At 30.5% G+C, this 19,240-nt stretch overlaps 1 protein-coding gene across 6 annotated transcripts in view; it reads right to left on the bottom strand.

The window, feature by feature from the left end:
- Positions 1-917: 917 nt before the first annotated feature.
- LOC106467457 (armadillo segment polarity protein-like) overlaps positions 918-19,240 on the bottom strand; it is a 19,654-nt gene continuing 1,331 nt past the window's right edge. The window contains exons 2-14 of one of the 6 annotated variants that reach the window (XM_022395654.1): positions 18,037-18,341; positions 16,743-16,944; positions 15,987-16,131; positions 14,388-14,491; positions 13,444-13,650; positions 12,967-13,098; positions 10,608-10,730; positions 10,168-10,332; positions 9,822-9,972; positions 7,843-7,967; positions 6,555-6,699; positions 2,981-3,094; positions 918-1,360 (exon numbers count right to left, since the gene is read on the bottom strand). In XM_022395654.1, the coding sequence (XP_022251362.1) occupies positions 1,326-1,360; positions 2,981-3,094; positions 6,555-6,699; positions 7,843-7,967; positions 9,822-9,972; positions 10,168-10,332; positions 10,608-10,730; positions 12,967-13,098; positions 13,444-13,650; positions 14,388-14,491; positions 15,987-16,131; positions 16,743-16,944; positions 18,037-18,341 (1,953 nt within the window). In that variant the 3' untranslated portion in view covers positions 918-1,325. Of the gene's footprint in view, positions 3,095-6,554; positions 6,700-7,842; positions 7,968-9,821; positions 9,973-10,167; positions 10,333-10,607; positions 10,731-12,966; positions 13,099-13,443; positions 13,651-14,387; positions 14,492-15,986; positions 16,132-16,742; positions 16,945-18,036; positions 18,342-19,240 lie in introns of all 6 variants that reach the window. The other 5 variants (XM_013927812.2, XM_013927813.2, XM_013927811.2 and 2 more) reach the window with 5 other exon arrangements.

Here is a 19,240-nt window from a genome sequence, read left to right on the forward strand (position 1 = left end):
GTACAAGATATTTTTTCATGGACTGTTAATATCAACAATTTTCCACAGTTGATGGGGAAACTCGACCACTAATTCCCGATTTTATTTTCTTTAGTTTGTCTGTAGTTAAACACATAGCTACACAATGGCCTATCTGTGCTGTGCCCACCATGTGTATAGCCCGTAGAAACCTGTAGCCCACAGCAATCTACATTAATATTTCCAATACTTGTAATAACCTCATGTGTCACAACGTGTTTTGTTTCAATAAACATCTGATTGAGGGAAATATTGTATTGTTACTCCCGTCAATAATCTAGCTGTATTTTAAGTTCACAAGTCATTATAAAAAATGTTAAAAATGAGGATGTACACATTACATTCATAAAATTACAATTAAAATCAATAAACACGACAAAAACGCGATGCCGATTCATAACAAAAGGATTTAAAATTATCATGATGGACCCGGGATCCACAAAAAGTGGGGTCCAAAGCTCCAGCAGTAAAGTTCTTCATATTATGAAACTAATTTCTTTAGTAAACATACCATGTAATGTTAATATACGTATTTTGCCATTAGTCCTTTTAATTCGCACACACAATTTAAACTTTCATTTCATAACTATACCTTGTTGTTTACTCTTAAAATCTCCCAGCCTCTTTTTGTGAGTACCCACGCATTTTAATGGAGCTAAAAATGAACTTGTGAAATTTTGACAAAACTTTTTTTTTTACCATCAACAACAAAATTCTGTAGTAAAGTTTTGTAGTCTTGTTTGTGTTTATTTTTTTTAATATGAAAACTAAAAAAACCCAATTTTTTGCACATAAAACCAAATCCTTTGATATAATTACCTTGTCTTTGTCATTCTCTAACAATTCAATATTTTTTAAGGACGACGAAATTAGTTTGAAACAAAACAGATACACAACCGTATATGGAAGCACTTTATTAGAAACATTAACAGTATTCATGGACAACACATAAACAATACACTCTGAGAAGATAAATCAGGAGACAAATTATTCCTTAAAGATACAATAATGGCTTGTACCAGTTAGGTACTTTTAAGTTGGTCAATACACTGTTACAAACATTTCTATTACATAAAAGAGCATCATTGATTTTACCCATTGAGACAATTAACCATGACCTAAGACTACCAGAGCTTTAGGTAACAGCCATATCTTGGGGGAGGGGGCACACACACACAAACAATTTGAACTATAATATTGATTGGTCAAAATGAAAACAAAAACACTATTTATCTGGTTTTGACACAAAATTAAATCTTTGAATTAAACAGTAAAGCTTACACAACTATGACATTGTTTTATCTTCATCATCCAACCTCACATAGCCATCCATCAAAGCCTCCTGTCAAAAGGTAGATAACAGTAACTCTACAATCCAGTCTTAGATTTTGTTAGAAAAAAGAATACATTCTCAGCTTGATACTATAAGAACCTTTAGTTTGTATTCATCTTGTCCAAGTCCCATCTATGAAAATCACTTTACAGAAAAAGACACTAAACCCTAAGTCACAACACACTATTACAAATCTTTTATGCACCAAGATAGTGAGTGACCTACTGTCGCTCTTTAAATGTCATATTAAAATGTGAGCTGGAATGATTTGTCTCCTGTAATAAACAAACTATGAAAATGAAAACCATTTTTCAGCTATGGAGACTAAACAGTGCTACAGTGATTGTGTACTAAAAAAACACATTAAAAAAAATATGTATATATAGCAAATAAAATACACAAGTAATGCTTTCAAATATTAAACTATCAGTGGCCTCACATAATCAGAAATAAATTTCCAGTCTTAAAACCATCAGGATCACTGTAAAACTAAAATAAACAAAATTTAAATACTGCTCCTTGCAGTTTTAAGTATCATAATAAGCACTATAAAAAAGAAAAACTTGGCACAGGAAATCTACAAAACCTCACCATGCATCAGCTTCTTCCTTTACTAAGCTTAATAACAAAACACAACTCATTAAGTACTTGAATGATATTTTTTTACACTAAAATATTGTGAACTTTCAAGTTTTAAAATGTGTATTTGACTCTTCCAGATCTATAGAAGCACATGATGTTTAAAAAAAATGAAACTTATGAAGATGCCAGTTTTAAGTTCTGTATGACAGAATGTGATCCATGTATATCAACAACTACTTACTGAACAATGCTTGACTAAATTTGAATTCTTATCTTTCTTTAAAATTTTGTCCTCCCTGTATACACACTAAAAAAAATTTTGTTATCAGCACTGTCTTTGGTATATTTGAGCCATGAGAAGTATCAACATGTCAAAGGTAAATTCTTAGTGTATTCCTCAATTCAATAAAAATCAGGAAGCTGCCTTATAAACCAAGAAAGTTTAAACAGATTACACACAGCCCTATGACATACAAAATTTTGCTTTAATATATAGAAAATTTAGGAAATAAAGGGCATCTAAAGTTCCTAATGCATAATAGTTATAATTTATGTACATTTACAGTTAGATGTGAAAGTTTATATAATGTCAAAAACTAAAATGGCAGACAGAAGAGAGGCTATTTTAACAAGTAGAAAAGTTGAAATATCAATGCAGCCACCTATATCTTACATTAAGTAATTATTGTAATGCAAGAAAAACTTTCCTTGGATGATATCAATATCCTTGAAACTTGTTCAGAAACATTTCAAAATGCAATATGCTGTTTTTTTTTCCTCAATATATAAATTTGGTTCACTTTTAATATGATAAACTAAACTATATTTTATGAGAAAGAACCTTTTAACAAAAAGCAGTCTGGAAAGAAGGAATGATGGAAGCACTACTTCATAACTAGCTGCCTTCCTAGTAAAAAAATAAAAAAATTGATCAGTTTTCAATAACTCAGAGGTCAGTATCATACCATGCAGTCAGCTGACCACTAGCATCTTGCTGGGAAGAGGGATGGGGCAGAGTAGGCTCTAAAGTATCAAAGTTCAAATCACTTGGAGACCCTAAATCCATTTCAGTGCCCATAGGAGCATATCCAGTCCCACCTCCTTGAGGGCCACCAAGATCCAGTCCTTGCATGGAATCAATAGGGACCTGTGTGTCAAAACCTAGAGAAAAAAAAATTATAGTTAGGATAACAAATAAATAAATAAAAATAAGCCAAAAAACACTAATATTTTTTTAAGAAACTAAGGAAGTGATTAAAAAAGAACATCTGTAAAGACTAGCAGTAAAATACAATTGGCAAATATTTAACCCCTATATTTAATATAACTAACATAACTTTAGTCTAAATAAGGATATGTAGAACCTAAAGATGGGCACACACACTCTTATTCAGTGATTCAGTACAGAAGTTTTTCAAAACTACATATCCTATAAAAAAATCTCTCTTCATGGACTCACAGTTAAAGTTGTTAATTTTAAAATTCCGTTTAATTGTAAATTAACTTCCATATGATATAATTTAGATCATTATTTTACACTCATCACCAGGTTTCAATTCTTTATAAAAATCATTAAGAGTTACGACTCTACCACATTAGAGTAAAAAAGTTAAGGGCGTACCAATTTATCCATCCACAGGTTAGATAGCATAAAGATGATAAACAAGAAACATTAGTACAGATACACAATTACACTTTACAGGGTTTATATAACCAAAAACATACATGTAAGTCTATAAGTATGTTTATGTAAAAGTCAACTTTTAATCTAAGGTGTTTTTAAAGATCTAGGTACATTCCTATTTCAAAAAACTTGCTGCTTTCGATACAAACTGTAAATTAAAATAATTTATCACTTTCTTACACTTTTGAAATAAGGTATACAAACTCTAGAGTAGCATTTTGTTCTCATGCCATGGAGCTCTGAAAATGTTTGTAGTTTAAACTGGAGAAAATGGGAAATAACAATCTGTACTATAAATATTGTATCAAGGTATAAACTGTTAAATACGTTTCATTCAATAATATGACTTAAAATGTTAAAACAATAAGGCAAATTACTAGCAGTTCCCTGACAAGTATATACACAAGCATTTATCAAAAAACAAAGAAGAACGTGCTTTTATCAATTCTTAACAACACATGTATAATGATATGAAAATGTTAATACAACTATCACATCAACAAATTAAATTAACATTATTGCTGACAAATTATTACAGGATTTAAAAAAGTTCACAACAGACATATAATACAAGTAACCTTACAAAAAAATCAATACTTTGAGTTTAGGAAGTACGAAATGAAAATTTAGTTAACTTCAACTTTGAATAATATAAATAATTATCAGAGTCTTCAGTTAAATATATGAACAAACTATGTTTAACAACAGTCAAGTGTATGGGAAAATGCAGTTCTCTCTTTGTTTATTAACTTGTAGGTGTTTTTGTGTCCAGGAATTTAGAACATGGGTGAATATTCGTCCAAATATAAGATTTTTCCCAAACTCTCAAAGAACCTAAAAATTCTTCTTTAACTTTTCACCTTATCCATCATCACCATAGCAACATGGCTTCAACATCAGTATATACCTACTATACGTTTCCCCATTTCTTCCATTTTCCTTTCTTTTCCCAAGTGTTTAAAATCTCAATTATTCTTTTTACACACTTGTTTGGAATGTTTACTCCTGCTGTAAACTCAAAATCATTGGTATCATCCCATTCAATAAGTGTTTTATTATTACATTTAAACAGTTTGGTAAAAACTTTAATCATATCACATACTGATAAAATGAAATAAGCAATTCTGTAATTGATTAATGATGTCATTAGAAGGGCACAATTGACCAATTGGTAGTGACCAAATGTTTTATTCAAAAAAATCCAACAAAAATTCTTAAAGTTTTCTAATAACTTTGCCAACTGTGTAAATGGGCTTGAATATACTGTAAGCATAAAGCAAAGCTGGAATTAAAACACAGCCACAAAAGTCATTCTTGCTGAATGGAGCTGACCAACATTAATCAAAGCAAATCAAGTAAGATATAATTGGTAGGTACTAACCAAGTGCTAATATGACTATAATAGCATGGCTGAAACAGCCTAGCACATCTATCAATGGGAGACATATAATTAATATTATGGACCTGTATAGAAAATGTAACTAATTTGTCACGTTAGCAACCTGAATTTCAAGAAATATAATTAGTTGCCAATAGCCTTACACACTATTAAATACAGAGCTCCAATTTTATGTCACAGAAGTAAGTCTGCGCAGCTAACAATTTGAAATTATGCAGCATAAGATCACTGATTATAGAGAATAAAAGTATAAATTATGCATTTCTTTACTACATAAGAATAGTACTATAGGTTATACAACCCTGACCTAAACTTAAGACATATTTTACAAGATAACAAAAACACTTTTAGACTCAGCAGTATTTGAACAGGCTATTAACCCTAACACCCCAGATATCCTTTACTGCACATGACACAAAGTTTTAATGTCTTACATTCAAAATTTTATCAAACTACTTTTTGTTTATGTTATACTAATTAGAATAGAATATAAAATTAAACATAAATTACTCTATAAAATCGTTATTGCTCAGACAAACCATAATTTTGTTTGGTTACAGAGCTATCGAATAGAAAGTCAAGGTTTCATCTATCAAATGACGTATTGTATAACATGGTGTTCTGAACAGAATATCGTCAATTTCTCTCAGAGTACAAGATTCGTTCCCATGTGAAATTTAATGGCTAGCTTGGATGAATTTGTAAAAGGCTCATCACATAGTTAGAAAGCCTGAAAAATTTTGAGACTTAGGGGAAATTGTCTACTTTTTGAATGTTATTAGTCTATGTTATTTGGTGCATTATTTAATTAAATAAAAATCATTAAATGCATTACTATTAGTACTATAAAAGGTTAGGGTTAACTTTCCTTGATACCCGATTTATTTATTATTATAAAAGTAACTAAAATCTATAAAATATGGATCTTTTCAAGTTATTTAAGACTAGATTAGATCAAATTGACCAATCCCATTTTGAGATAGGGTAGAGAAAATAACAGATAAACTATAAAGTTTTACTGAAAAAAAAAAACGTTTGAAATTCATTTAAGAGGTTTTAGGGATTACACAAAGGACATTTGAGATTTTTGAGATGAGAAAAAGTATTTTTTTAAACTAAACTGTCACTCCTGTTAATAGCACACAGTGTGTTCTGCAGGTGTTTTTTTTTGGCTGCAAGACACACTACCATGTGTCTTGATCATAAATATTAGAAGGCTCAAAAATACCAGAACACTTCCAATTTGTGCCAAATACTGAAAAAATTAAAACAGGGAAATACAGCTACAATTTGAAAAGTAGCAATGTTAATTTCTTTGCATACAGACTTATGATTACTAAGCTCAAAGGGTTATATATATATTCATTACACAAGACTGTAAATAGTAAAAAAAACTGAATAAACCATGACAGAAATTAAACTAGAACAAATTCTATTAATTCTTTTCTTCTAGAAACTATTTATTTATAGGCTCCTATTAATCTTTGGAATAAAAAAAAATTAAACTACTATTTCGCTCAAGATACATAATGTCTCACCTTGCTGGGCATAAGGATTGTGTCGACCACCCAATGAATGGACACTTGGTGGACCTTGGCTACCTTGATAAATCTGATCGTGGTATGCTTCATCAGGACCAAGCATGTTCATGTCTATGTCTGCTGCCTGGAAAAATGAGTAAGGCTGCTCCAGAACAGAACATGTTAGCAGTTAGAGAGAACAAAAAACCTTCAGAGTTAAGATTTATTTAATATAAGTTTTTTAAATTTTATACATAAATAAGAAAAAAATAACAAATTTTGATTTTGGGTTGATATCATTGTGCTCCAAAAGAAATCATTAGTGTTTGTGAATTTTCTCAGTATTGTATGAGCAAAATACAGCACTGAAGGAGGAAAAGCATAATAGTTTTGAATAAAACTGTGCTCATTTGACTTTGTAACTTGAATACAATTGTAATTTTATCGATCTTCAGCCAATCAGTACTCATGGTGTGATCTAAACATGTAATGAAAAAGTTTTCTGCTCTTTAAACTTATATGGTGTCCAGTTCAATAGAGATTAGAACACAGTGATATAAACTTAGCCTGGTGATATGCTGCTTGAAGAAAAGATGCTTAACAATTTCCACTAAAATTACATTACAGTCCTCATTTTCTTTTTAATGTTTGTGAAAAGCTTGTATAATTTTTAATTGACATATCCAAAACCCTAACTGATATTCACTGTCTAATAAAATATGGAAACATTACTTTAGAATTGCACATCAAATAAATCATATAGAAATTAAAATTTTCATAAAACATCACATAAACCAACCATCACTCCTTAAACCGAGATTCTAATTTACAAGACACCATGCCATCAATCAAAGACTTCACTGGTTAAAGGTTTGAAATCAGCAAGTCGTACTAACAGTAACAATATTGAAAAATCAAAGCTAAAGCTTCATACACTTAATTTTTACCTACTTATTTCAATAAGTATTTATTCAGAATAGGGCTGGTTGTTAAACTACACAAGAGGCTATCTGTGCTCTGCAAAACCAAGCAAAGTTATTTGAAAATGGCAACTAAATAGTGTGAAATCAAATATAATCTCAGTGAATGGCAAGAGAAGTTTAGATTTAATTCCTGTAATTCTTGTTGTAGTGAGTATTTCTTCTGTATTATACAAATGTCAAGCTGTAACATGATTTATAACCACAAGTTTAGTGGCATCCAGTGGTGCATCATAGTTACACTAGTAATGTCACAAAACAAAAGAATCCACCACTAAACAATTATTCTTTTTTTTTTACTATAGATTGCTTCATAGACCACTTACTGTTCCACCCCATGGTGCACTTTCTTCCCTGAAGATAGAGTTGGTCAGTTCCATTGAGAGCCTCTTTTTATAATCCTGAGGTTTGTCCTCTGACATTCTAAATAATACTGCAGCTGCATAAGTAGCTGTAACAAAAACATATCAGTATCACATTTTATAATTCCAAATGAAAAAAGAGAAAATTAATAACACAACATGGTAAACATTACTTATACTTGATCAAAGTGCATGATCTGATGGAAATGAAAAGCAAAGTCTTTGAATTATAAAAGCATCCACTGCTGAAACTGAAAAATGCCTTCTAAAATCAACTATCAAAGGAAAGGATATATATATATAATTACTATAATATATTAATGTTATTTAAAGTATACTTACTTTAAAAAAAAGTAAGCAAAAAAAAACCAATTCTGTTTAAAAATAAACAAAACCAAACATGTCCAAAGTACCAAGATCAAGTTATTAAAAGAGAGAGAGTTAGTAGATTATCTATATGACATAATACCCCACACATTATTGCTACTGAACGATATACTCCATCAGTTAGGGTGCTCTACATACTAACATTCAATGCTTAACTAGCACCCACAACTCAAGCTGGCTTATTTATTTTACATGAAAAATAAATGCAATACAACACACAAACATTGGTAGTACACTCTAAACAAAATCGTTTAACTCTTTTAACCCAGGCTCTTGTTATAGTTTTCATGTTATAACTTTTAATTTTGTAAGCAAATGTTAACGAAATTTGGCATTTTATCAGTAAAAATTACAATGGTTTCATAAGCAAAATATCTAATTTTTTATTAAGTTTTAAGGTTTGTAAAGCAATGTTTCTCTCATGCATTTTTTTATTTTCACATCTTTCCTATCTATCATGTAAAGTAATTTTCATCTTAACATTAAAAATATTTTTATGCATCATAAAATTTCAAATTTTCACATGCGAAATCTTTATGATGTCCAAATAGTTATCAAACGTTTCTTAAGAAAAACTTTATATTTTATCTGTTATTTTCAGTAATTAATCTCTGTATTTGGGTTTAAACAAATATGAAATTTTGAGGAGACTAAAGACACAACCTACCTCATTGAAATCTTGATTTAAAAGAAAGAAATGAAGCTAGATATGATAGAAAGGCTTAGAAAACCACTAGGGGGATATTCTGAGCTTCCGATTGGTTATTCATGTCATATATAGAAGCGTTTCCAAAAATGGAAAGAGTTTGGCAGGTTGCCACTTTGTTTGACTTATTACGTGAGCAATATCTCAGCAAATAGAAAAGATAACACCTTCTTATTTTATATTCTAGTCTGTTAATATCTGAATTTCTAATTCGTATGAAACTACAGACTTAGTGTTTTGACTTTACAAACATCTCATTTGAACCAGTGCTGCAGTCAACATACCATGTGACACACAAAAAGCTATGTTTATCTGTGTTTTTCAATATTTAATTTTAAATTAATAAATTGAGTAATGTATAGTTGTACCCTCATATATCTCTGCATTTTGAGGTTCCTTTATATCAATGCATCATCAGATTATTGATAGGGGAGAGATGAAATAGTACAAAATTTTAAATTTCCAGCACAGTCTCCAACTATCTGTTTACACAACTGTAACCAAACAAGATGTCTAGCCACACAATTTTTCACAGGAGTTTGTTCCACAAAAAGATTCTTTAATAAGTTTAAAGACCTGCTCTTTTAAAACATCATATTAAGATCAAACCAATAAATACCATATTAAGCAACATCAACTGCATGTTTTATACAGTTGTTCTTTTGATATAAAATTCAAATACATTATAATTTAGAAACCACTTAAAAGAAAATAAACATTTTGAAGATGTTTAACTTTAAACTTTATTGCTATTAGTTATAAAACTATAGTAACAACAAAAAAAAAAAGCTTTTCAAAGAAACCAAATTTTAATTCTTGAATATAAACATTATCTGTAATATCAACATACCAACTCCTTCATTACGTGAATGAAGTAACTCTGTAAGTGGAGCTGTTGCTCCTTCTGCTTCTATCATCTCTGCTCCTTCCTTGTCTGTGGCCAGCTCACACAAAACCCCAGCTCCAACTCTCTGGACATTTTCTATTTCACTGTACAATAGCTAGAGGATAAACAAGAAAAATTAGTTTCTAACTACCATGTAGTATTCATAATATTTGTGTGTTCAGTTTTTACTTTATACTTGCACGTGTGTTGACTATATACGAGTGTACACACAAATAATAGCTCCAGTCACTTCTAAAATATTAGAATTAAATAAATCCATTCTAGGAGATAAATATTACATGAACCATACCTGAACAAAAACAGGGATGACCTGCAACCCTCTTATTATAGCACGATTATGAGCTTCCCTAGCCAGAATGTGTAATGCACCAGCAGTACCCTCTACAATCTCTTCCATTCGAACACCATCTGCATAAGATGATTGACTGTTGTTGGAAGCCACACTGGACCTTTGCTGTAAAAATATAAAACAGAAATGACCACTTATTACAAACATGCATTATATGCCCATGAAAGCAAACAAGGTGAGTTATGAAAAATTATCACACACTAGTTTATATTCTATACTTGTAATACTGCTCAAGAAAATACTAAGATGTAAACACTTTTGTAACATACAGTTAAAACAATGGATTGATTAAAGAGAAAAAGATTTAGGTTGAAACAAACACACACACTTCATACTGAAATTATACAGCTAGTTTAGTTTTCTATGTAGTAATGGCTTACCCTCTGAGTGTCTTGGTAAGATTTAAACAACAGCTGTACAAGACGAGGTATTGCTCCATGTTCACGAAGAGGAGCATGGTTAGCTGGGCACAGGGCTAGGTTACGGATCAACCCAATCACAGCCTACATAAATTGAGATACAAAATGTAAAGTAAACAGCCTTTGTCTTTATTAAACATTGAGCTAGTAAGAACACTGAAGGAAGCTAATAATATAAATATTATTTTGCAAACAAGTCTTAACTTTTTTAACAGATGCCAACCTTAATTGATATGAAATAGGAATGCCAGCCTAAAAACAAAACCAAGAATCTGAACAGGAAAAATTGAATACATGCATTTGCTTTCCTGCCTTGAGTATAAAATGCATGGTTTTAACTTACTTGGACAGTTTAATGCACAACCAATCAGCAGTTTATTCAGACTAAAATATATTGGCAAAAGCTCCATATCAGGTTGGCATTTATAAATGTTCACGTTTCTTTAAATTTTACCTTTAGTTTACTTTACGAGTATCATTTAACTATTCAACTTACCAGACACGTGTAGTTTTTATTCTTCATTAAGCTCCTTACTTTTGTGGTATTTTAAGTGTTAGGGTCGTGTCTTGATATGCCAGAGTTCCATATTGAAATTCAATTTTTTTATAAATTGTAATTGTTGCGTTGATTTTTTTTCTTATTTTTACTTCTCCTTCGTGGATATTTTTTAGTAAACTTACCTGTAAATTTTATTTTGTTTCTCCCCTTTCAATTTCTTTACTATAAAAGGAGGCACATCCTGATATAGAACTCCTTCCTACAGTTTTTTTTACATACATTCATATCAACAAATGAAACTAATATGGCTGATGTAACTTGTGATTTGCAAATAATTTATTCAATGTTAGATAAGTGTTTGACTGGTTTAAGCACAGCCACGAAGTACAAATGCTTATCTTGATGATGTCATTTCTACATTTCACCCCAACAACAAATTTTTTAGATCACATTACATCAAACCTGCAAAACAAAACAAGAATTTAAAGGCTATCACTATTACGGCATCATCTGGAGTTAAAAATTTAAATAATTTTGCTAGAATCAAGATTGGGTGGCATCTCTGTTTTTATATTATTTAAAATAAATTTTCAATATTTGTTTTCTAATTCCAAGTTCTGAAAAAAAGTACGTTACATAAAACTGAAATTAATAGTTTATTTTTATTGCTCATTAAGTTCACTAAAGGTTCTGAACATATTTCAAGTGTGTAAACCAAGATGTTAACAACAGATGCAAATAGAAGTTGTGAATATAAAACAGATGAAAATTCTTTTTTACCTTTGAGTACTTCGGCTGTTTAAGTCTAATAATAATAATTTATACTTCTTCCCAAGATGATTATTGTTGTTATTGAAAAAATAAAACCAAACAATACAACTCTCTTGCTACAGGATCGGTCAATTCGACGAAGTTCATAACCTCAAAGTGACTATCAGAGTTCCCGTACTATAACTTTTGTACACAATAAATCAGATTCTGTAATTAAGTATTTTTACTAAGAACTTGTCTGTACATATACAAAGTGTTGACTTTTCTGAGTGCAAAATGATTTTCACATTAAGATAAAAAATACTTTTTCTTTATTTGCAAAATTGGTAAATTTCATTTGTGTAATTTCTAAAACCTCCTAAATAAATATCAAACGTTTTTTTCCAATAAAACTTTATATTTTATCTGTTATTTTCACAGAATTTAAGTGTACTTTTTTATACTAATGGTATTAGTACACTAAATAATATTTAATTATTTAAATAATATAACTAACAGCACAGAAGAATAACATGCATGAAGCAAGCAATGTCCTATAACTATCATAATTTAACTACAATATAAGAGCCTTAAAACCTACTGACAATTTGTAAAAGGAAGGATGTGATGGTGGGCATGGCAAGTGGGGTCCAATTTTCTAGTTTATGACTCCATAAACAAATAAGATTGAAGGCTATAAAAATTAGACTTTATCTTAGAAATTTCTAAGATATAATGAGTAGGTTACATAAAAGTCCATACTTCAGTGAAAAGTGGAGAAACCAACAGAACAAATATCACTATTCTCAAACTAGGGGAAATTGATGATTGTTTTAAATACTTCCTTATAAAATTAAGAACTTAAAACTGAGATTGTATTAAAACTTGATTTATTAACTATGCTTTGATGTCAAGTTTATTCATATATATATATTGATAATCAAGTAGTCTGATTAAATTTTAAATGTAACTCTCCAAAAGGTTGCGACATCTACACTTTGACCTACCCAATGTGAGAGGGTTAATCACAATTCATATAAACTAGAGTATGGTTACGATACAATCACCTACCTTAATAAGAGGCCAACGACTTGGTGGATGTAAAAGCTTAACAATAACCTGAAGTCCATAATGAAGTCGAACAGCATTTTGAGCCATTTCAGCCTCAGGATGACGACTGGTTAAGTGACGGAGGGCACAAACCTAAAATAGATTTATATTAGTACTTCAAAACTTAACAGATTTTACAGTAACAAAAATATGAAAAAGTTAACATTATTACCCCAAAACAAAGCAATAAAAGAAACTATATTAAAATGTTGTAATCAATCCTTAAAACATAAAATGGGGTTGATGGTATTCAAAACTCTTCAGCTTAAATTGTAGTACAAACAGTTTATATTTCCATTCAAAGCATCCTATAAAGAGTAAAAGAAAATTAAAACAAAACTGCTTATGAAAATTGAAATTTTGTAATTGAGAAAATAAATGATCAAAAATATCTAGTCTGCACTTTCAAACACCAATGAAAAGTTTGTTATAACTTACTGCAGGTTCTGTTATTTCTTCTCTATCTCCTGCCTGAATGATGGTGCGAACCAAATTTTCAATACCTCCAACCTGACACACTAACATCTTATTACGGAGATTGTTACAGGTTAGGTTTGATAGAATGCCAGCTGCACAGGTCACCACATTGATATCGCTACTCCCTAGGAGCTGCACTAGTCCATGAATCAGAGTATCAATACTTTCCTAAAAATCAAAATCCACAATAACTTCACTTTAATAAAATAATAGTGTAAAATAGCTTATTCAACAGCAATCAATCAGATTTTTAATCTTAACAATAGTCACTTGGAACTTAGTTTTTTAAATATATCCTACAAACTGCTCAGGTGTTCTTTGATAGCAAAGTCAACACCTACTATAATGGTTCTCTGTTAAAACTTAGGTGACACAAGTGACTTTTGTTTGTTAAGATAATGCTGGAAATAATCCTTATAGTTTTTAAACAATATAAGGATTCTTCAAGTTTAACTTCTAAAACTTTGCAGGTGAAAATTATGGACACTATTATATTTTTATTATCTACCACTTAGTGTTTCAGAATGCCATTGAGTTTCCAATATGCCATTTAAAAAAACACACACATTAAAACATAATAAAATTGTTAGAAAATGTTTTTATTGAAGGAATGATTCATTGCCTTAATATAGTGGACAAAAGCTTCTCTCACATACAAATGTGTTACAAAGTATACACATAGAATCTGATAAGGTAAGCCTTAAAATAATGACTACAATAAACAATTTAGAGGCTTATATCAAAGGTAGGTTGTATAACAAAGCATTATTGCAACTTTTGACAAAGATAATTATAAAAACATCAATCAATGTCCACTTTTATCTTCATACGATCTTACTCGTTAAGCGTCTGAATTTAACAAGCCACAAGTAATTCAATACTCTTTCATCAAAATGCTAGCTTACCTGTTTAGTACCTGCATCAGATAAGTTTCTAAGTGTCCATAAGCAGTTTAATACCAATCGTTGACTCTGATGGCCGAGATGCATGGACAAAGCCTGCATGCCACCTACAAAAATAAAAGCTTAGTTTTCAATACTCTACAAAATTAGTAAGATATGGTACACTACTTTTTTACAGTAGTAAGTTTAGATTTGAATGTATAGTCCTACATAACATTTTATTTATTACACATAAAATGTTCATTTAACCCTCTCTGCACGGGCATCCTTCACTACATGTTACCAAGTTTTTTGTGACTTACATTCAAAATTTAATTAAACTACTTTTTTGTTTATGTTATACCAATTAGTACAGGATAAAATCATAGCTAATAATCCATATTTTAATAGTATACAAGTGTTAAGTTCTTAATTTTATAAGGCAATATTAAAAAAAATCCTGAATTTCCCCTAAAATAAAAGAAATAACTAAGAACTCTTAAATATTTAAAATGATTGGTTAGAACAAGCTCTGAGGTTTGCATTAAGTAATGGGTATGCAAGATTTAATGGGGGAATTATATAAATAAATTAAAGGAACAGCTATGGGGAATAGAGTAGTTCTGGTTATAATATATATGCATATATTTGATCTGAAAAACATTTAATTTTTGGAAAATAGGAGGGAAGGTAAGCCCACCAATCTCATACATATTCATAGATAATATATTTGGAGTGTGGAACACTAACTTAGAGTCATTTATTAGTTTCCATGAAATTTTCACTTAATTATGCCATACCAGGTAGAAATGTAATGTTTTTAGATACTATCATTCCTGTAATGATGTGAAAATCATTACTGGTATTTTTAGCAAACTATCTATTATAGCCCTTTCTTTGACTTTCCACTCACATCATCCCAACCCATGCAGTTATAAAAAAGGTGTAGTTACTGGTTATCGTAATACTAGAAATAAACGACCTTATAACACCAAATTGTTGTTTTTATTTAATTAGATACACAACATTTTACTTTACAGCTTTTTTGGGAGCATTCCACTAAAGCTTTGTATTGTCAGTTATGGTTTGTGTTTTAGTGGAACACTCCTGAAGAAGCTGTAAAGTGAAATGTTTAGTCTAATTAAATAAAAACAACAATTTGGTGTTATAAGGTCATTCATTTATAGTATTAAAATGTCTTCTATACACCAATATGCACTACAAAAATTAAATATTAGTTATCTTCATAAGATTGATAAAAGTTTGTAATACAGACATATGAAAGGAGACTAAACAAAATTTCATTACTCTTCTCTGAAAAATGCTTACCCACAGGACAAAACAAAATAATAAATTTTTATAAACAAAAACAACATGGACAAGTTCTCATGAGCCATAGTAGAATTATATTAAACATTACTATGTATAGCTTCACATAAACAAAGTCAATTGGCCAATGACACAGTGGGAATACCAAGTATAGTTTTAAATTATTTCCTAGGTCTTTTAGTAGAGAAATTTCCAGACCCCTACATGAGCCCCACAAGAACCTTGTGATTCAACAGTCAATTATTTTTATACTGACAATACTGTGATCTCATTCAAACTTCTCAATAAACTTACCAGCTTCAACAATAGCAGGCTTGTTACTTGAACATACAGAAAGAACCTTCAGAACACGGGATGTGGTCCATAAAAGTTTCTCATAAGTGTAGGATCGCATTATTCTCACCAATTCTGCTGGACCTCCACTTGCTAGGATTATCAGCTACAATTTAAAATAATATTATTAAAACTAATATGCTTCTTTAACTTGTTTGTTTGTAATTAAGCACAAAGCTACACAATGGGCTATCTGTGCTCTGTCCACAACGGGTATCGAAACCCGGATTCTAGCATTGTAAGTCTGCAGACATACTGCTGTGCCACTGGTGGGCTTCTTTAATAACTTACTTCTATATTTTAAAAAATTCCCAATATAATTAAACTCTGTGTGTATTAACAAAAGCATGAAGAGCAATCTGGTTCATAAAGACTAGATTTTTCATGAATCTTCTAAATACTGAATATGTCTATTTGACAACTGTTGAGCATACATTTTCCAAAATTTATACTTTTATTTTAAACAAATACAATAAGAATGAATAGGAATACATGTATATTTCATGCCTTGATTAGGAGTAACAGATAAAAATGCATTATATGCAATTTTATCATTAAAAAAAGATCTTCAAGTGCTGAGAAATTCAATTTAAAGTAATTACAGACTTCATCAACTAACTTACATGATACTGTTAGATAATGCTTGATGTTGATAAATAACTTTTAGGTATGCTTTCAATTCCAATTAAATACATAAATAAAAAACACAACTCTTACCTTGCTTTCTTGATTTCCATAAGCCAAGATCTGAAGACAGTCTGTTACAATAGCCAAGAACTTGACATTGTTGCGCTGCAATAAAGCCACCATCTTCTGGAGTCCTCCAGCTAGTCTCACTGCCATCTTTGATCCTTCTTGATGCAACAGAAGATTGTGCAAAGTAGTGATGGCATAGAATAATACTGATTCAACAGGAGAACTGAAACACAAAACAATTTCAAGATCAGAACATCACAACAACTCTATTTTAAGTATACTACTTAAAGAAATGTAGCTTTCATAAACAATACAATAGTGTTAGGGTCAGTTACTGTTATGCAAAACACTTGACTTCACAGTCTTCAAATTATATTAATTATAGTAAATTAAATTATATTGTACTAAGTCACAAAGATAAACAGCTGGCTTACCAAATTCAGCCTTTATAGCTTTTGTCCTCAACGTAGCTGTATATCACGTGATACACAGGATAGAGTTCGGGTTGAAATATTAATTTTCTTCTTAATTTATATTAAATATTCAAATTATTTGTTACTTATTTTGATGATTAATTGGATTAATATGCTTAGTTATGTACCATGTTGTTGATGCTAAGCTAGGCTCGTATTTGTTTGCCCTGTTGATACAGTGTTGAAAGGTGGTTGACAGTTTTAACCTCTTACACAATATAATAATAATCAATTAAGAATGAATCAATGAATAAATGACAAAGAGATAAACAGCAGAATATTGCCATGGACCATTTGCCTCGTCTGGTCTGTGGTTCGAATTTAGGAATGTCAACACGAATGCCAAGACTGTACACTGACAAATATACTGTTAAAGGACTCAATATTTGGTGGAAGGATAGTCCGTGCTTTGGTCAATGCTAAAAACCTCCTCTGGCATATAACCACAAACATGACTATAAAAACAAATTCATGAATATCAAACATCTTAAAATTGTCTATATATTTGAAACATATCTTTCTCAACAAGATTAAATATAAAAATTTTTGGTTTACATATTTTATAGTGTAGGCTTTATATGTTGTTAAGCATAAAGCTTCACAATGGTCTAACTGTGCTGTGCCCACATTATCAAGTAAATAAACAAAAACTTGTGTTACATTTTTAACACTACCAAATAATGACAGTTTTTCTTAACACTATCTTATAAGTTACTCTTTCTTATTTAGTTCATGTTGGCTATAACTGGCTGTAGCAGCAAAATATTCTTAAATTGAGCATTAAGTACTTAACCCCCTTTTTATCCATTTCAACTAAAGAGAGAGAAATCAATTCAACTTACCTTAATAGTTTGACCAGTGCAGGAATTCCACCAGATTTGAAGATAGCAAGTAAACCTTGGCGATGATGTGATAAATTATGCAGAGTACCTGCAGCACAGCGTGTTGTTTCCAAATCGTTAGATGTTGACATAGCACGTACTAAAGCTGCAACAATCTGGGGCGAGTTCATTATGGCATGACGTGAAGCTTCCTTTTTGGATAGTTGGTGAACCATCATAGCAGCTTGACTAACTACAACTTGATCTTCATCATTAAGTAGTTTAATCAATTCAGGGACAGCTCGAGTTGCAAGATCAGCATCATCCTAATCAAGAGTTAGGAAAATATAATTTCCAAATTGCTCCAGAACAATTACTTGAAACGTGCTAACAGAAGCATGTGAGAAAGCATGTATACCATTACGAAAGTAAATTCCAATTTCAAAATAACACAAAAATAAACCTAAAAAATGATTGAAATTAATGACTACACACAAAACTTTTTGGCAATTATTTCATTATTTCTTTAGATGAACCACAAAATTTATAAACATTAAAAAATCTAAATACTAAAGTAACTATAAAAAAATGACACATCTAAGCAGGGGTCAAAGAATGATTCCTTAAGTTGGTGGTGCACCACAAAATTAGTTACCTCCATGATGGGAAAAGTGGGGATCTCAAAGCTTGAGGGTTTTAAGGTACTCTGAAATGAAATATGAGGATCTCTCTCTCTCTTTGAATTAAAATATTTTCAAATGAAACTAGTATTTTAACCTCAATGTGGTTCTAAGTCGTTCAAGACTTACATTTGATGTGTTCTAAAAACTTACAGAGGGCAGTATTGAAATGTCTTTTGTTTTCGTCTCTTTCAACATTTACGACTATAAAATACAACTTTTGAGTTAAGAGTAATAAGAAAGCTTAACTTATCATGTCTGGAAAGATTATTAAGGAAATAATGACATCATTCCCCTTAGAAAAACAAAATCAAAACATCTAAAAAGAAGAAGCATTTTTATGTAAAGTTTAAAAACTCAAATGAATGTTATTCAAAAGGATGTTGAAAATGAAGGTTCTAAACTGTATCAGAGGTGAAGTCTTGTTTTTATCATCTGACACGTTATTATAGCCAAAATCTAACCATATATATGTGTGTGTGTGTGATAGAAAAAACAATTTTTGATTTAATGTGAATGTGGAGCCACTGGAAAAATATTAACAG

This window comes from Limulus polyphemus, unplaced genomic scaffold (assembly GCF_000517525.1).
Source record: "Limulus polyphemus unplaced genomic scaffold, Limulus_polyphemus-2.1.2 Scaffold2622, whole genome shotgun sequence".
Classification (NCBI taxonomy): domain Eukaryota; kingdom Metazoa; phylum Arthropoda; class Merostomata; order Xiphosura; family Limulidae; genus Limulus; species Limulus polyphemus.